General features: G+C 37.7%; 2 protein-coding genes across 4 annotated transcripts in view; one reads left to right on the forward strand and one right to left on the reverse strand.

The window, feature by feature from the left end:
- The first annotated feature begins 1370 nt into the window (after nucleotides 1-1370).
- On the forward strand, nucleotides 1371-11550 carry pdzd11 (PDZ domain containing 11). Of its 3 annotated transcripts, none has more exons than XM_039766135.1 (6): nucleotides 1371-1476; nucleotides 2358-2452; nucleotides 3280-3420; nucleotides 9318-9416; nucleotides 9533-9593; nucleotides 9964-11550. In XM_039766135.1, coding segments are annotated over exons 1-6 (432 nt in total). In that variant the 5' UTR covers nucleotides 1371-1475; the 3' UTR covers nucleotides 9999-11550. The 3 variants fall into 3 exon arrangements, with proteins under 3 accessions (XP_039622069.1, XP_039622071.1, XP_039622072.1); XM_039766137.1 differs by lacking the exon at nucleotides 1371-1476 and adding an exon at nucleotides 1528-1850; XM_039766138.1 differs by lacking the exon at nucleotides 1371-1476 and having other exon boundaries at nucleotides 2379-2462.
- Nucleotides 11551-11948: 398 nt separating this feature from the next.
- stard14 (START domain containing 14) overlaps nucleotides 11949-20133 on the reverse strand; it is a 42982-nt gene continuing 34797 nt past the window's right edge. The window contains exon 6 of the mRNA XM_039766134.1: nucleotides 11949-13149. Coding sequence (XP_039622068.1) covers nucleotides 12922-13149 — 228 coding nt within the window. The 3' untranslated portion in view covers nucleotides 11949-12921. The remainder of the gene's footprint in view (nucleotides 13150-20133) is intronic.

Raw genomic sequence — 20133 nt, forward strand, 5'->3', positions numbered from 1 at the left:
TTTTTGGAAAAGCAGTTTACATTCTGCAGCTAGCTGTGTTGAGTTAGAGAGTATTTCATCTACTTTCTGTAATCACTGTATCCAGGGATTATGTTTATTATGAATTAGTGTAAAAAAAATTAATATACATAATTAGAAAAGAAAACAGCATTTCCTAAATGAGTCTACCAGCATATCGTCATTCTTGCAGAACCTGCAGCATTCATCGCTTTCATTCATAAAGAACAATTAGGCATGACACATATAGGAAGAGAGGTTTATCTTGAATAACTCTGTTACAGCACACAGCCAGCACAGTTTTGATTTTACTTTCTAAGTACTATGGATTTACTTTCTGCACACTTTATTGTGTTGTGTACTTAATTTTGAATAGATACATTTGCCACTTTTGCCCATCAGTCTACACTCAATAACCTATAATAACAAAGTAAGTTTTCAGTTTTGCAAATTTGTTAAAAATCAAAAACTGAAATCTCCCATTTATATAAGAATTCGGGCCCTTTGAAAATTGTGATCGGGTGCTGTTCATTTGCATTTTACCTATGAATTTATCTCAGCATTTTACAATCGCTGATTTGCGCTATACAAAAATAAACTAAATATACTGTATATACTGTGTGCGTGTGTGTTTCGCATAATTGTTTGCTTGTTGTATTTTTTGTCAACTGTTCTGAGGAGCCATGCAAATACAAATTCCCTTGTACTATATGTATATGACAATGAACTTGACTTGAGTTAAGAAGAAAATTTGGTGATTTTAGGGCTCGCCCAATAAAGATGAATAATGAGAAATAGTTTACTTAATTGAATCAAGTGCTAACTAAGAGCCATAACTGGTTTGAGCCAAAACCCTTTGACAATGCATCCGTCCCGAAAGTGGACATTAAAGTGCTAGAAATGTACTGCACAAATGTTTGGTACTAATAATAACAACCCACTTCGTTTTAAGTAAGCCCCACACGTGATGACATTTTCCCAAACATTTAAATTACTTTCCCTTGACTCTGCCGCCAAAAGAGGTATCAATGACACCTGTCAAGTGTCTAAAACAGCACTCCCCAATGTGGATAGCGGCCGATCACAAAAGACCTCCCTAACCCACTCTGTGACGATCGAGTTCGGTTCGTCAAGAAGGAAAAGCGTCGACGGTTGCACTTGATTCATTTAACGCTCTAACGTTTATATGATCATGCTGGTGTACGTGCTCGATACATCATGGGGGATACCCTAGCCCCGGGAGTCGCGAACACATTGGCATGTGAAACATTTCGTAGTTATACCACTGGGGCTGGAAAACACTGAGTGTCGATTAGGTGTCAAGCCGCACTCCCTTTTCACGTGACCAATGAATTGTAAAATGGCGTCTTAGTGGCAGTTTCAGCCAGCCCCTTGGTCATGTGACAAAGAAAAAAGTTCAGCGGAGGAAGTAGGCGAGGTCAACCCGGAAGCAGGGTTACTTCTGCTGTGGAGCGCTTAGTAAGATATTGTTTTGGTTTTTTTTGCGAGTTGCAAGTTTTTATTTTTGCATTTTAAAATGTGACGTATAATTTTAATAACATGGCTTGACGGTTGTCTTAGTCTACCATGTAATTGCTGTCTTGAGACGCTTATACTCTAGTACTTACGAGGCTAAAAACCGCTGGGCTAGATCATTGAGTTGGCATCAAAATAGTAGCGATTATGTTCATGTAATTTCGTGCTTTTCTTTTGTGAACATCTTCCCGTTTTTGTTTTTTTTCTTCAAAATTCAAAGTAATCGGCACAATATATAGCGCCTTTTTAACATGTACAGGCATTCATTGTTAGAGGGAACTAATGCAATTACCGGTACTTTAAATTGATTTTATATGGTAAGAAAAATGTTAGTGGAAATTGTTACGTATATAGATAATTAAAGGTAAAGGACGTTTTGGAAAATTGGACAATACTATAAAAACAAACCGGGTTAATATATAATTAAAAGAGGAACAGCTGTGCAAATTAGTCAGCAGTTACAAAGACATTTCTTACATGTGCTGATGATTAAAGTGCATATTTACCTTTCGATGGGAACTTTGCATTGAATTTTTATACGAGTATCCATACTCAACAAATGCTATTGTTTTCAGAAGCAGATCCGAGTTATCAGATATATTTAAAGTTGTTTACACTACTCTTTAATCAGTTTTTTGTTTTTGTTTTTAGACATTGTTTAGTATGTAAAAAATATACAACATCCACAGCCTTGTATAAAAAAAAAACAGTATAACACTGAAGTGACAGTTGTTTATATATGAATGTTTTAATATTTATCAGCAGCATAACATATAGCATATTTGATTCTTATTTTATATTGTTCCATGTTGGTGATTAAAAAGTGATGGACCCAAAAATTCCTTACGATGACTACCCACTTCCTGTGGTATTTCTTCCCAATTATGAAAATCCTCCTACGTGGATCCCACCACAAGAGGTATAAGATAGTAATGGATGTGATGTTTAGGAACTTTTTTGTTATTGCATTTTTAATGCATTTATTATAAGGCTCAGTGCAAAAGCAATGAATGATTACTTAAAGATTTTCTCAAAATGTTACTCTTGTCTTGACACTTTGTGGTAGTACAAAACACAAGCTTCACAACCTGTAAATAATGACTATTCTAAAATAATTAAAAAAGCAAAACTTTGCCAGTATTGTATAATGCTAAATCTTATATATTACATACTGCTTTTGATGATTAGGGGTAATTATAATGAGCGTAGTTGACCAATCATCTCAGAAGACCAGTTATCAAATAATGAGTGCAGTGTCCCAGTTATAAATGAAAGAAACCACAGAAGAAAAGTGAAAAAGCATTGTATTCTAAGTGTCCAACAGATGTGGGAGCATGGGCACAATTAGCCACTCAGCAAAGGTAGTTCTCATATTAGCTAAAAACTGTGAGACAGTACTTGGCAACATCAGCCAGACAAAGGAAATGGCAATATTTTTACCCAAGAAATGCACCTTTTATGTTTTTTTGTCTCTTCATTTTCTGTGAAATTGTTTTAGTGTAATCTTGTGTCTTAAAGCTATTGCTTCCATATACTGCAAGTAATTTTTGTTTGGTTCCTTTAAAACAACGCTAACCTTTTCAATAATGTGCCTGTTTGTGTTTTGCAAAGCTCATGTTGGTGTGCTAGTCTGAAAGGGCTTTTAACAAGGTTGGTTTTTTAAGGTATCTTTTTTCTAAATATGTTTATGTCAATAGTTCATCTTTGTTTGATTATGTTAATAATATTCAAAACCTTCTTTTTCAGCGCATTCACCATCCAGACTACAATAATGAGTTGACACAATTCCTGCCCCGCAACATCTTGCTTAAAAAACCACCTGGTGCTCAGCTTGGGTTTAACATCCGTGGTGGCAAGGCATCCCAGCTTGGAATCTTTATTTCTAAGGTATTATTATTTACAGACCATTTATTTGTAAATATGGCTGATGGCATCTGTCTAGCACAGGGGTCCTCAATCACGGTCCTGGAGAGCCGCAGTGGCTGCAGGTTTTTGCTCCAACCCAGTTGCTTAATAAAAAGCACTTATTGCTAAAGTAACACTTCTGCTTCACTTTAGTGATTTTGAGCCCATATTGCTTAATTTTGTCTTAAACAGCTATTTTAATTGCTCCTTATTATTAATAACATGCAAATGACAAGAGAGAGCAGCATTTCTCCATTTAGCTTATTTACATTTACACCTGTGTGTATTTATCTGCACTATTGGGTTTAATTAAATACTTGGAAGAAAAATGAAGAGAAAAAAGTGAAGGACTGAGAATTACTCGTCCATTTTAGCCTTCAAATCATTTGCATGATAGAAAGAGAAAGAAAATCTAGGATATGAGAATTACCTGACATAGCAGAGTTAATTTAATTTCATAGCTTGTTAGTGCTTTTAGATAGATAGATAGATAGATAGATACTTTATTAATCCCAAGGGGAAATTCACATAATCCAGCAGCAGTATACTGATACAAAGAAACAATATTAAATTAAATAGTAATAAAATGAAAAAATTAAAATAAAATTAATGTTCGTGATTTACTCCGGGTGGAATTGAAGAGTCCATAGTGTGGGGGAGGAACGATCTCCTCAGTCTGTCAGTGGAACAGGACAGTGACAAAAGTCTGTCACTGAAGCTACTCCTCTGCCTGGAGATGATCCTGTTAAGTGGATGCAGTGGATTCTTCATGATTGACAGGAGTTTGCTTAGTGCCCGTCGCTCTGCCACAGATGTTAAACTGTCCAACTTTAATCCTACAATGGAGCCTGCCTTCTTAACAAGTTTGTCCAGGCGTGAGGTGTCTTTCATCTTTATGCTACCACCCCAGCACACCACCGCGTAGAAGAGGGCAAGAATTGCTTTCTAATTAAGCAACCAGGTCAGAACAAAAACCTGCAGCCACTGCGGCTCTCCAGGACTGGGATTGAGGACCCCTGGTCTAGCAAATAGTCCATATTTGAGGTGCACTTCTAATGTGTTGCTTTTTGTCAATTTTTAGATATGTTTAATACAGTTAAGAGTTAGGGTCAGGTCTTAAATAGTATAATTTTAAGAGTAAATGTTTGTTTTTGTGGTCCTTAAAGCAATAGAAAAATATGTACACTGAATTGTAAAATACTTTTTAAATACATGAAAAAGCTGATGATTCATAATAGGCATTAATATTATTTTACTGAATGACAAATTTGTTGCAGTTCTGAGGCACAGTGGTTAGCAATACTACCTCATGGATCCAATGTGCTTAGTTTGAATCTCTCACCCAGTTGCTGACTGTGTAGAGTTTTGCACATATTCCTTTTATGCGTATGTGTGTGGACTTTGTTGCAAATTTCGGAAGTAAGTTGTTTTTGTGCTTTTTTACAGTGTAATGCTTACAGCTTACTGCAGAATTGTATTTGTGCAGTATTGTTTTAATCTTTCAAGCAAAAATGTTTCTCAGAGAAGAAACATCCACTCCAGTTATAAAAAAATGTAATTTATCTCAGACATGTAATCCTGAACAGCATGAAATGAATATTTATAAGAAGAAAAGTCTCTTCTAATACAGACAGTGATCAGAAGGTTTATAATTGATATGGAAGACAAAATCCAATTTCTTGAAAAAGTTGATTAAACATTGTGGAATAGATTAAAAATGTTCATGTTCAATAAACACACTTGTGAATTTTATTTATTAATTTTTTATGGGGTTATCATGGGTACTGTTTAATTACCGCGACCTGAGTACCAAACTTCACTTCTGCACATGGATGTTGGAATGACAGTTAAAGATCCTTGATCCTTATTGTAAAGTGTAATGGTTTCCTGTTGTTGACTCGTACTACATTAGATTGATGTGGTCAGATGTAGATTGTAACAGTTTCTCTCAAAATTCTTTGAGGTCATTGCATATGAGCACGAAATGTGTAGAAAATGTTTGAGTGTTTCCTTTCACAGGCCAAAACGTGTGTTAAATAGTGATTTTTAAAATTAACCCAGTGTGTGGCAGTGTGCAGTGTGGTGAACTTGTATCTAGGACTCTCTTTCTGTTTTGTGTGTACAGTATTGCTTTTGGTAAAAACCCCTGCTGCTCATGACGGCAAATGGGATTGAGTGTGTTCAAAAATGGGGGGTGCATGAAGTATGTAGCAGAAAAAAACAGTATTTTATACAGCATGAACGACACAATTTCATTTTTATTTGCAATTGTGGGGAATGGCAAGAGCAAAATATACATCCTTGATGCAGTCTTGCCTGTCTTTTAGGTCGTTTCGAGGTATATTATCTTATACATAACAAAGGTCCCTGAGGAAGCTGCTAAATCGTAATGTAATTTGACACAAAGTGTAAAGGATACACATGCACAAACAAGCTATTATTATATACACAGTTGGGGTTAGTTGTTGCTTAGTAAAGTTTTAAGTATCTTTAATATGCCATGGGGCACTTGCACCAGTCTCTGCAGGTACTGCTATATAGTGCCCAGTGAAACTAACTAAAATGAAGGCTACATAAATAATTAATAAAGGAACAAGTAAATTATTGTGTGTAACTGTAATGGTACATTGCAACAACATCAGTACTGAAGTACAGTCGTTTACCACCACTTATAATAACTTGATTTGTTGTAATAAACTTATAAAGATAATATCTTGATACTGAAAATTGTACCTGTGCCAAAAGAAAATGTCTGCATTGCTTTTTCATTAGAAAAAACTCCAAACCTGAACATTTTTTTGCATTTTCAGTCAGAATAGCCATGTAAAAGTGATATATATATATATAAAGGCATAAGTATGCCTTTTTGCATAGTTTTGTTAGTCCTATTTGTCAGTTTGTAGCTTACAAATTTCAGCAAAAGTGAAAAGTAAAGGTATATTAAATAATTTAAAAGGGATTATTTTCCCAGAGATAAGGTTATTGATATTTTATTCCTATGTAGTGTTTTCCATGAATAAGTCCTGTGAGAATAAAGTCTGAAAATTGTTTTAGATTTTTAAATTAGTCATTATAATCTGATTTTTGATTTTTCATGCCTAATTTTTAATTTTCATTAACTGCATAACAAAGTTAAAAAAATAAACTGCACAGAAATTATCCCCAGTGTTATACAAACCGGATTCCAAAAAAGTTGGGACGCTATACAAATCGTGAATAAAAACTGAATGCAATGATGTGGAGGTGCCAACTTCTAATATTTTATTCAGAATAGAACATAAATCACGGAACAAAAGTTTAAACTGAGAAAATGTATCATTTTAAGGGAAAAATATGTTGATTCAGAATTTCATTTCAAAAATGTTGGGACAAGGCCATTTTCACCACTGTGTGGCATCTCCCCTTCTTCTTACAACACTCAACAGACGTCTGGGGACCGAGGAGACCAGTTTCTCAAGTTTAGAAATAGGAATGCTCTCCCATTCTTGTCTAATACAGGCCTCTAACTGTTCAATCGTCTTGGGCCTTCTTTGTCGCACCTTCCTCTTTATGATGCGCCAAATGTTCTCTATAGGTGAAATATCTGGACTGCAGACTGGCCATTTCAGTACCCGGATCCTTCTCCTACGCAGCCATGATGTTGTGATTGATGCAGAATGTGGTCTGGCCTTATCTTGTTGAAAAATGCAGGGTCTTCCCTGAAAGAGATGACGTCTGGATGGGAGCATATGTTGTTCTAGAACCTGAATATATTTTTCTGCATTGATGGTGCCTTTCCAGACAGGCAAGCTGCCCATGCCACACGCACTCATACAACCCCATACCATCAGAGATGCAGGCTTCTGAACTGAGCAATGATAACAACTTGGGTTGTCCTTGTCCTCTTTGGTCCGGATGACATGGCGTCCCAGATTTCCAAAAAGAACTTCGAATCGTGACTGCCTGACCACAGAACAGTCTTCCATTTTGCCATACTCCATTTTAAATGATCCCTGGCCCAGTGACAACGCCTGAGCTTGTGGATCTTGCTTAGAAATTGCTTCTTCTTTGCACTGTAGAGTTTCAGCTGGCAACGGCGGATGGTGTTCACTGACAATGGTTTCTGGAAGTATTCCTGAGCCCATTCTGTGATTTCCTTTACAGTAGCATTCCTGTTTGTGGTGCAGTGTCGTTTAAGGGCCCGGAGATCACGGGCATCCAGTATGGTTTTACGGCCTTGACCCTTACGCACAGAGATTGTTCCAGATTCTCTGAATCTTCGGATGATGTTATGCACAGTTGATGATGATAGATGCAAAGTCTTTGCAATTTTTCGCTGGGTAACACCTTTCTGATATTGCTCCACTATCTTTCTGCGCAACATTATGGGAATTGGTGATCCTCTACCCATCTTGGCTTCTGAGAGACACTGCCACTCTGAGAAGCTCTTTTTATACCCAATCATGTTGCCAATTGACCTAATTAGTGTTTATTGGTCTTCCAGCTCTTCGTTATGCTCAAATTTACTTTTTCCAGCCTCTTATTGCTACTTGTCCCAACTTTTTTGGGATTTGTTGACACCGTGAAATTTTGAATCAACATATTTTTCCTTTAAAATGATACATTTACTCAGATTAAACGTTTGATCTGTCATCTACGTTCTATTACAAATAAAATATTGACATTTGCCATCTCCACATCATTGCATTCAGTTTTTATTCACAATTTGTTTAGTGTCCCAACTTTTTTGGAATCCGGTTTGTACATATTGTAAAATTGTACAATCTCAGATGTTTTAGATTTCTGTTTCAATTTAAGAATGTTACATAAAAATATTCTAATTAAGGTATACATTTCTTCTGAACACATAAGCCATGAGTAGGTTTTCATATAAGCATTTTGAGTTACTGTTCCTGCATTATTACATTGAAGAAACCTTCACACACACACACACTCCAGTGGAAAACCTTGCAGTTTTAACTTGATCAAGATACAGTGTCCCCTGTAGATTCATGTCATAACTAATAAACAACACTTTTTTTCTTCCAGTGTCAAGGACCCCCCCCCTTACGCCCTATTTATCCAGTGCTCTGGGAGTCTTGCATTCATTCATATAGCTTGCTTTAGCACATTTTACCTCACATGGAGCAGGGGGAAATATGTACATTTTGCTTTACCCTTACACATTGCAAGGATGTTTAAAGTTTGGTGCAGAATTTGAGAAATGGTTTGTTATGACATACACAAATCATTGCTATTGCAAAGCTGCATTTTTCTTGTGGCTAAAATACAGAATACATACCAATGCTTTTGTTGCGATAATGTACAAGGTTTATTAAGAATATTATTTTATCCCTTTCAAATCAATATCTTTTACAAGTTCATTGTTATCTGTGTTTCCAGAGCATTCGGCCTTTCCTGGGATGTGCGTGCTGATCTCTGCCTGAATGCCATCTTTTGACAGTTCCTAGTGCATTAGGACATCTCATGAGCTTTTCTAAATGCTGGTGAAGTTAGGAGTAGCTTCCTAAATTAGGAAATTTGATATGATTTTATTAATACTATAAGAGTAGGACTAAATTTGCAACACTCCTAGGGGTTTTTGGGCCAGTTAGGATAATTTTGTACTGTCAAATGCTACATAAACATAGAAACAGAATCTAAGTGAAGATTTTGGAGTTTAATTTGCCATGTAAAGAAGAGAGAACTGCACTAGAGAAGCATTTCTATGACTTACAGTAAAATTTGTGTTCAATCAATGGGGTAAAATCCAAAACCACATAAAATAATTTAGTAAAGCCGTGTTACTGCAAAGTTATTAATTAGTAAAAAAAAGTGCCTTAAATGTTGTTTTTTGTTTGTTTTCTTTGTTGGGGTTGATTCATGTTTGCGGCTAACAGGTAGTTCCAGACTCTGATGCACACAGAGCAGGGCTACAGGAAGGTGACCAGGTTCTCTCTGTAAACGATGTGGACTTTCAGGATATTGAACATTCTCGGGTAAGGCCCCGTAGATGCTTGTAATGTCAAGTAGGCACGCAGGTATAATTGTAAATGTTTTCCTTGTCAGGTTCTTGTATGTTTATTTTTTTCTTGTGTCTTTTTTTTTTAATCAGGCCGTGGAGATCCTAAAGACAGCTAGGGAGATAGTGATGAAAGTGAGATTCTTTCCATACAGTGAGTAACTTTTCTTGTTGGCTTGCATGTTTCATAACTCTTTATCATAGCTTTGCTATGTTAGTTACAATAAAATGTATAATACACAAAAATAACTTTTTTCTTTTTTTTTAAACAAGCATTTGATTGTGACTTCCAAAGGGGTTCAGCATACACCAGGGTTGCATTAGCTTTATTTCCTAAGAAGATAATGTAGCTTCTGTCAGGAGTTGTTTGACTGGTTAAACTCTAAAATTTACATTTGCTATTGTGAAATCATGCTATAAATGTACTGATTTATACAACTCTTTGGAAAAGATAAATAGCATGTCGTTGTTTCCCAATGAATGATGTATGCATTGCTATTTTTTTGTGATGTAATATTCTGTAGATTACCAGCGTCAGAAGGAGAGGACTGTACACTAGATGGCAGCAGAGAAACTTTATTTGAACATCCTGAGAAGGCTGAAGATTTCTAAAGACGGGGATTTAACACTTGAGTAACTTGGTGTAACCGTGATCATTACTACTGGAATGAGTCATGTCACTGATTGTGGCTACGAGCATACTTATGATAGCTGTATGTCTAAAACACAAAACACTTTGCATAAATTATAATATCTTAAAAACAGTATTTATGGGTAATATCAAAAATGAATCCACTCTGTCCTGTGCAGGCCTTTCTGGTATAATGTATACAACAAGGATTTGAGGGACAAGTTTTAAAATATTTTAGTATAGTTCAGATTTAATGCTGACATTTTAGATTATTGTATTTATTTATTATAAAGAGTATTTTTCAGCAGAAAATATTTGGAGGGGTGGGAGGGGTTAATTGGGGAGGTAATAATATTTCTGGTACTTTGCTGACGTTTCTGTGCACAAATGTGCCTTTTAGATACTATTGCTATATATTCCTGTAGTTACGTGTGGCAGCTAATCCCATGCATATCAGCTAAGGGATGTTAACACTGAATTAATGTACTTTTATAATCCTGTGGCTACTGCATACTTTGTTTTAATTTTTTCTGTATTGAACTTGTTAAAGCTTCTGAGTTAATATTCAGGTCTTTCTTTGTTGCTGCAAATGATTTGGTTAGTGAAAGATGGTGTGGAATATCTCTGGTGATTAATTAAAGTGGAATGTGCCCACTTGAAGATTAATAGCCCTGAAGAACATGGAAAAAAAAAGTCACAATTTGGGCTCTCACAGCCACAATTCTCTAATGTTGCAGCTATGCTTTTATTTAGTTGTGCTTGGTAAGAGTGATGGACGGACTGTCCAAATTATTTCCTCATGGAAATGGTAGATTTCTTGAGGAAATTTGAGGAAACTCTCACATCTAAATACTGTATGTAAAAGGTGCAGACTACTGAGATACCGACTGAACATTGGGCATTGCAACACAAGTATTTCCACAACAGTAACTTTTAAGCTTTGGACCAGTTTCATTGCATTGTTTAACTCCCTTATGCTGAGATGCATAATGTAGTCATGTTTTAATTTTGAATTGTTTTTATTCTTAGTATTAATAAGACTTTGAAGTGGCTTTGAGCTCACTTTGTATTTTATTTAAAAAGAAACCAGGGCTGCTTAGATTATATAGTCATCCTTCCCAGAAATACACTTGCTCAAAGCTGTATTTGTTGTGTTTGAATTCTGTATGTTAATATTTTTTAAGTAATTAAATGCAGTCTGGGATAGATAAATATTTAAAAACTACTGTATTTTAACATTGTTACAACTGAAGTGGAACATTTCCGTTGAATAACAAAGGTTCTTCTTGATGGTGCTTGATACGTCCCGGTGTAGGGTTAGAGATAGAGACTAGATGTGGAAGTATATGTGGTTGTGGCATACCACAATTTAATCATTGTAAAATACAGAATGATGCACTTTGTTAAACTGTATTGGATCACGAGTGATTGTGCTTTTCACTGCAGAATAATAAACAACTAAATGATTTATTAACTATAATCTTTTACTCTGTCGTTACTTATTTTATGCTTCTTTGTCACATATGGCAACAAAATTCTTTTGCCCCCTCTGGAGTAAGCTGTTTAAAGCAACTTGAATATCATTGCTTTATTAAAACAGAAATGAAAAATGGAATAAGTGCTTCCCGCAAACATATTTGAGGAACAGGGAGTTGACCAGTAACAGACTGTTTTGAGGAAGTACCAGTGGGGGTGTGATGTGGCAGAGTACTAGCAACGTTCATGAATCAGACAAGAAAGGATAGCCTTAAATGTAAGCATTTTCCTTTTTGGAGCATTAACAATTTTATCATTTTGCAAGGTAAAAAAAAGTAAGTCATCAATACTTTGAAATTAATTGGATATATTGCAAAGAAGATGCTTTTAAAGCACAACAGATCATTATGGAATATGTTTATAATGTACAGTCAAAATAAACAACATCTGTATATATTTTTTTTTTTTTTGCTTTGGATTCAACTTTATTTTTTCTTGTAGACAATAAGGTCATGTAACGTTCACATCTGTATGCTACTTCATTATTTAACAAGATTCTAAATCCATTACATTCCCTCTTAGTAAACAAGGATGATGACATATTTATGGCACTTGAATGGTAATGTTTTTCAGAACTGTAAGGCTGTTGCAATATTACAATATGTCAGTTTGCTCTAGTCCTCTTTTTTAATAAAATTGGTTAAAAAGGAAGCATGGCTCACTGACTACACAAGAAATTCCCAAGGATGTGAGTGCCAGGGATAACTTGTGACCATCCACTATACTTCTGTATAATACTGGCACCAAACAAGAAGAGCCTGCACTGGGGTCAAAAAGTTATGTACAGCTTAGTTTAGTTACCCGATTAGTGTAATTTATTTCAAATGTGCCCAATTTCAGAAAATATATAAAGAGAAAAAGGATTTTTACAAACTGTATTTAAAAATGATCTGGAAAAAAAATGGGCAGTGACATGAAAAGGGCCTGTTTACAATGCCAGCAACGGTTTGATACTCCTCCGTTCATTTTGACTACACTTGCTGCTCAAGTAGTTTGTCATTTACCAGTTACTAAGCATACCGACCCCACTAAGGCACACCTGTGTTTCACTTCCCTACCCAAGTTGGAAGTGGGAACAAAAATTTGAGAAATCCAATAGAAATGGACAATTCTTATCCAACCTTGTGTATTTTAACCATTTTAATATCCACTGTTTAGAAACCGCGTTATGAGAATGTCTATGTCTGTAATTTACTTTAGTATTACTGATTTGTGCCAAAAACTATTCCAGATCCCATCATCTTCATGAGTTAGATTTGAGGATAATTGGATGATTCTCTCCAGTGACAACAGTGCCTGTATAGAAAAAGGGTACTCATTTCTTGACACCATTACGGTCCTCTTCCTCTTCACTCTCTTTCTCTTCATTCAGTGTGCTCTCATCCACTTGTTCCAGTGATTCAGCTCGTTGTATGGATAGCTCAGAGAGTTTGACGGAGGGTAATGTGTTCTGCTCAGGGTAAAGCCATGGTTTCTGATCTGGGGAGTGACGCACCTTCCACTCTTCGTATCGCTGGCTTGCTTTGTGGATCTTCTTTAGCACCTGGAGCACAAAAGAAGAGAAATGGGAGGAAAAAAATGAAAATCTGATTCTAGAGGTGGATTGTTACTATTACTATTACATATTCATTCTTAAATCTCTGCTGTGTGTTTATTTATATATATATATATATATATATATATATATATATATATATATATATATATATATATATATATATATATATACACACACACACACATATTTATGTATTGTTTGATGATAGTTGTCATTAATAATGCTGTAGTTAGTGGGACCTCTTTGCCCATTTCTGCACAGTGCTAACAGTGGTTGCACAGAGAAATGAGATGTGCTAGTTTATGCAAATTATGGCCATCAGTGTGAGCAAAGTTTGGCAAAGCATGAAGAAGACATATTTAGCGGTGCTTCCCCGAGGTGCCGTGAGTGTTGTCAATTTCGCACAACTGATCCAATAATAAAGGTATTTAATATTCTGTAAATTGTCCCCAATCCCCTTCATCTTATCTGCAACTTTGTGAGAATACCCAGTTTCCATGAGCCAGTGCACTGTTCCAGACAAGTTCATCAGTGCAAGTGGATTGATAAAAGCACCATGTTATCAATGGTAGCAACTGGTTCGTTTTTTATCTTTCTCCCCTTGTGCCTTTTTAAGATCCTTTGTGACCCACAGCATTTGAAGAGGAGCTTTTTTGTGAAACAAGCACAGTTCCAAACAGAAAATATTACAAAAACATTGCGCAGTGTTATTTGCTGTGTTGGAATTGGGGATGCCACATGTGACAATAAATATGAGATAAGGGATAAAGGATTATACTGTATTTTTATCAGTGCATAGCCTTACATTTTTGAAAAGCAAACACTGTTGCCGACCTACATATCTTGATTAAGTTTGATGTGCCAATCAACAATCAGCATTAAGCACTTTTTGTAGTTAAAAAAAAATAAGTCAGAAATTAAAAAACACTGCAAATCAACAGCTGGAGCCAAGCCACAGCTAACCAGAATCAAGTGAGATGTTTATTTTTCTATGTTCGATGGAGATGCTGTTTTTCAGAATTTGTTAAGAAGAGAGCAGCATAGTGCTTTTGAGTGAGTAAAACTATTAAGTAACTTTTTTTTTTTTTTTAATCTGTAGACATTTATTCAGAATGACTGTATATGGAGTGTAGTACCCATTTTTGACTTTGATGCCAATGGAAGGTCAAGGTTTTTACCTTTGAATGAATCAACTTGAAGTCACTCTTGTAATATTACAGAATACTACTCTAATATGGAATTCTGTTATAGTCTCTTTCACACCAACACCACCAAGGATAGGATGCAGCACGTCCAGCAGTTAGTAGCTCAGGTGAACTATTATTAGCCCCTGGTTAAAAAAATAACATACTTTATACAGAAAACTACTTAAATACATAGTACTTCCGATGGATCCGGTTAACCAATGGCACAATAGTGGAGGCCTATTGGCTTAGAAAAATCCATGTAGCACAGCAACAGTGTATATACGAGAGAGTTAAATATCACACAACGATGAGCCAAACCATTAAAGCCACTGACAGGTGAAATGAATAACATTGATTATCTTATTGCAATGGCACCTGTCAAGGGGTAGGATATATTAGGCAGATGTTGTAAGTGATGTATTAGAGGCAGGAAAAAATGGGCAAATGTAATGATCTAAGTAATGGACAAGGGCCATATTGTGATAGCTTGATGACTGGGTCAGAGCATCTCCAAAACGGCATTTTTAATGTGGAGTTCCTAGAATGCAGTGGTTAGTACCTACCAAAAGTGGTCCAAGGAAGTACAACTGGGTGCCCAAGGCTCATTGATGTATGTGGGGAGTGAAGGCTACCCTGTCTGGTCCAATTCAACAGAAGAGGTACTATACCACAAATTGCTACAAAATGTAATGCTAGCCTTTTGAAAAGGGTGTCAGAACACACAGTGTATTGTGGTTGGCTGCAGTCCAGTCAGAATGCCCTTTCTGACCCCTGTCTGCTGCCGAAAGCACCTACGATAGGTACATGAGTGTAAAAACTGGACCATGGAGCAATGGAAGAAGGTGGCCTGGTCTGATCGATCACATTTTCTTTTAAATCATGTGGACAGCTGGGTGGGTGTGTGTGTGTGTCATTTATCTAGGAAGAGATGGCAGCAGGATGCACTGTGGGGAGAAGGCCAGATGGTGGAGGCTATATGATGTGCTAGGCAATGTTCTGCAGGGAAACCTTGGGTTCTGGCATTCATGTGGATGTTACTTTGACACGTACCACCAAGCCAAAGATTGTTGAAGACCACATATGCCCCTTCATGGCAACAGTATTCCCTAATGGCAAGGGCCTACTGCATCAGGGTAGTGCTCCCTGCCGCACTGCAAAAACTGTTCAGGAATGGTTTGGGGAATATGGCAAAGAGTTCACGGTATTGACTTGGCCTCCAAATTCCCCAGATCTCAACCTGATCAAGCAATTGTGGGATGTGTTGGAAAAACAAGTCCAAGGCATTGTGAGCCCTCCCAACAACTTACAGGGCTTAAAGGATCTGCTGCTAACATCTTGTTTCCACATATCACAGGACGCCACCTTCAGGGGACTTGTGGAGTCCATGACTCAACGGGTCAGAGGTGTTTTAGCAACACCTACACATTGATAGACAGGTGATTTTAATGTTGTGGCCGATTGGTGTATATTATATAAGACACAATAGTTGTGAATTATAATTATGTAATTCACAAAAGGTATTGAGTTACAGTAAGTGCATAGTTAACTTCATTTCCAGCTATTCTTTAATTAAACATATTGACAAATGTAGCCTCCTTAGAACATTTTGTCATGGATTTGGATACACTTTACAGCATTGTGATTTCTTAACAAAATTCTGTATAAAGGTAACTCTTATCTGGAACAGCACTCAGCAGTCTGTTTTGATTGAGGAGGGTTGCATAAGCATGTCATTGTGACCACTGCCTTTAAGAGGTGTACACGGCCAATCGTGTGTGCATGTTTGCCATCTGCCAGAAATGTCATAAGTTGAGCAGAGTGTTGCAAACATTCACAAAGTTGTTCTGCTTACAGGAAATTTTGTGTACAACAATATAATTGAAACCGGGAAGGGTCACCTTTTTACCTGCAGTGGAGGGGCTAACACTCTTATCAGTTGACATGTAATATATATACATATACAGTATGTATAAAGATGTACTCTCATGCCAGAATATGTATTTGGTGTGTGTAAAGGAGTATTAGTGAATAAGTATGGGGAACAAGACCTAACACTTTAATCGTCAGCTTCTAAGTACTGATATTAGAAGCAGTCAATTGATGTACATACTGAACACGCAATGTAAATCATGAAAATGATATAACTATTATCACTATCCTGTATCAAAAACAAGTTCAAGTTCACTATAACTGCACAGCTGTGGAAATTTATATCATGAAATGTGTTTAGTGGAGACTACTTCATGGGAATATGTTGGATTACAGTCAACTGAACAGCCTGGTCTAAAAGAGCCCATGACAAGCAGCTTGACTCATCTTTCCTGTTCCCATTTGTGATCTTCCAAGAAATGTTTGATAGGGTGTGCACCTACTGATTTGATGGCCTTAATGGTCAGTGGCCACCATGGGTAAACAAGTGCGGCCAAGATCAGAAGAAAAATGTTTCTAAAAAAAATAACAAAGTTTTCAATCTAATGTACATCAAGGTAAGTTGGTGCAATTGTCCTTAGATATCATGGCTAGGCATCAGCAGATACTCATCTGCTGTTCACCAATATAAGGCATCTGTGTTTCCCACTAGTATGTGACTGACCCAAATGTGGACATTTGAAAAGCATTTCATCAACTAATGAACAAGATTGGCAGGAGACATGGAGCAGGATTGTGTGTCATTAGACGATTCTGTGATAATATATTGCTGTCTTTGCCGCTAATAGTCTAGTGTCCTACTATACACTCTACTGTATATTGCCTTTGTTCAGTCTGTATATGTAAAGCAATTAAATGTTCATCCAAATTAGAAAAGACATCTTTTCAGGTAAGTAAATCTGCCTTTCCTATCAGATTGAAAGAACTTGACATCTGCACAGTGGAGGTGGCGGTTCATTACTTGGGTTTGTGTGCAGATGGACAGTCATATCCCAGCTGTAATAATTCACAAAAGTCTGGAAAGCAGACTGTGGGTTCACATTGTTGTCGGGGCACTCGATGAATACTTCAGCTGCTTCTTTCAAATTCAAAGCATATAGTATGAATTCAGAAATACACTGTTCAGAAAAATTAAAGGAACACTTAAATCACACATCAGATCTTGAAGAACAAAATATTCAAGTGGAAAAATCTTTACTGAGTAATACTATATAATTCTTTGAGAACAAAACAATGTAACAACAGTTGATGAAAAGCAAAATCACCAACCCACTGAGGGCTGAATTCAACATCACACCGAAAATCAAAGTCAAAAATTGAAATCACAGGCTAATTCAAGTTTTGTGAATTTTATTACGGCAACACATAATGTGAGTTAGTAGTGTATGGCCCCCACATGCCAGTATGCACTCCCAACAATGTCTGGGCATGCTCCTACTGAGATGGCAGATGGTGTCCTGGGGTATCTCCCAGACCTGGATCAGGGCATCAGTGAGTTTCTGGATAGACTGTGGTGCTACTTGGTGGCACTGGATGCACTGATACATAATGTCCAAGAGTTTCTCAGTTAGATTCAGATTTGGGGAATGTGTGGGCCAGTCAGTAGCATCAATGCCTTTGTCACTCAGGAACTGCCTACACACTCTGGCCAGAAGAGGTCGGGCATTGTCTTGCACGAGGAAGAACCCAGGGACCACTGCACCAGCATAAGGTCTGGCAATGGCTCTGAGAAGTTTTCATCCCTGGTACTTAATAGCAGGGTCAGGGTACCATAGCCTAGCACGAGGAGGTCTGTGTGAGCCTCCAAAAGTATGTCTCCCCGGACCATCAATGAATCACCACCAAATCAGTCAAGCTGGATGATGATGCAGGCAGTGTAACATTCACCACAACACCTCCAGACTCTCTCACGTCTCTCACATGTGCTCAGTGTGATCCTGTTCTCATCTGTGAAGAGAACGGGGCACCAGTGGTGCCAATGGTGTATCTGCCAATTATGGTATTCTCTGGCGAATGCCAATTGAGCTGAATGGTGATGGACTATGAGCACAGGTCCCACTAGGGTACGTCGGGCCCTCATGCAGTCTATTTCTGACAGTTTGGTCTACACACCAGTAGCCAGCTAAAGGTCTCTGGCAGTGCTCCTCCTGTTCCTCCTCCCACAAAGGAGCAGATACTGGTCCTGCTGTTGGGTTGATGCCCTTCTGCGGCCCTGTCCAGCTCTCCTTGTGTAACGGCCAATTTCCTAGCATCTCCTCTATGCTCTTGTGACTGTGCTGGGAGATACAGCAAATCTTCTTGCAATGGCACATATGAATGTGCCATCCTGGAGGAACTGAACTACCTGTGCAACCCGAATCGGCTGCAGGTACCGCTTCATGCTATCAGTAGTGACAAGGACACTAGCTAAACACAAAATAATCAGTCAGGAAGCATAAGCATAGAGCCATTGTCTGCGGCCTCCACCTCCAAAACCATTCCCTTTATGAGGGTTGTCTTGCTGTTGCCTGTCCAGTGAACCTGTTTTCACTTTCGTTTGCACCAAAGCCGGTGAAGCTGATTCACAATCGCTTATGCTTCCTAACTGGACAGAATGATATCCCTGAAGCATAACTGACTTAGTGTTAGACTGTGGTGATTAGGTGTTCCCTTAATTCAATCAGGCTTGATTACAGTCAGCCCTGCTCAAAAAAAACCTTTATTATGTTACCCTTCCCATCAGAATCAAGTTGCCAACACAAAGATAACACAAATCCAAAATGCTACAATCAAAGAAAACATCTAAAGAGATCAGAAGTGATATATACAGTGCATCCGGAAAGTATTCACAGCACATCACTTTTTCCACATTTTGTTATGTTACAGACTTATTCCAAAATGGATTAAACTCATTTTTACCCCATAATTCTACACACAACACCCCATAATGACAACATGAAAAAAGTTTACTTGAGGTTTTTGCAGATTTATTAAAAATAAAAAAACGGAGAAATCACATGTACATAAGTATTCACAGCCTTTGCCATGAAGCTCAAAATTGAGCTCAGGTGCATCCTGTTTCCCCTGATCATCCTTGAGATGTCTTTGCAGCTTAATTGGAGTCCACCTGTGGTAAATTCAGTTGATTAGACATGATTTGGAAAGGCACACACCTGTCTATAGAAGGTCCCACAGTTCACAGTTCATGTCAGAGCACAAACCAAGCATGAAGTCAAAGGAATTGTCTGTAGACCTCCGAGACAGGATAGTCTTGAGGCACAAATCTGGGGAAGGTTACAAAAAAATTTCTGCTGCTTTGAAGGTCCCAATGAGCACAGTGGCCTCCATCATCCGTAAGTAGAAGAAGTTCAAAACCACCAGGACTCTTCCTAGAGCTGGCCGGCCATCTAAACTGAGCGATTGGGGAAGAAGGGCCTTAGTCAGGGAGGTGACCAAGAATCCGATGGTCACTCTGTCAGAGCTCCAGAGGTCCTCTGTGGAGAGAGGAGAAGCTTCCAGAAGGACAACCATTTCTGCAGCAATCCACCAATCAGGCCTGTATGGTAGACTGGCCAGACGGAAGCCACTCCTTAGTAAAGGCACATGGCAGCCCGCCTGGAGTTTGCCAAAAGGCACCTGAAGGACTCTCAGACCATGAGAAACAAAATTCTCCGGTCTGATGAGACAAAGATTGAACTCTTTGGTGTGAATGCCAGGCGTCACGTTTGGAGGAAACCAGGCACCGCTCATCACCAGGCCAATACCATCCCTACAGTGAAGCATGGTGGTGGCAACATCATGCTGTGGGGATGTTTTTCAGCAGCAGGAACTGGGAGCCTAGTCAGGATAAAGGGAAAGATGACTGCAGCAATGT

This window comes from Polypterus senegalus, chromosome 10, assembly GCF_016835505.1.
Source record: "Polypterus senegalus isolate Bchr_013 chromosome 10, ASM1683550v1, whole genome shotgun sequence".
NCBI lineage: Eukaryota > Metazoa > Chordata > Cladistia > Polypteriformes > Polypteridae > Polypterus > Polypterus senegalus.

Bases quoted from the DNA above. Each gene is read 5' to 3' on its own strand.
- pdzd11 (XM_039766135.1), top strand. The intron at 2,453-3,279 runs GTATAAGATAGT...CTTCTTTTTCAG, and splicing joins CGTGGATCCCACCACAAGAG to CGCATTCACCATCCAGACTA. The intron at 3,421-9,317 runs GTATTATTATTT...TGCGGCTAACAG, and splicing joins TTGGAATCTTTATTTCTAAG to GTAGTTCCAGACTCTGATGC.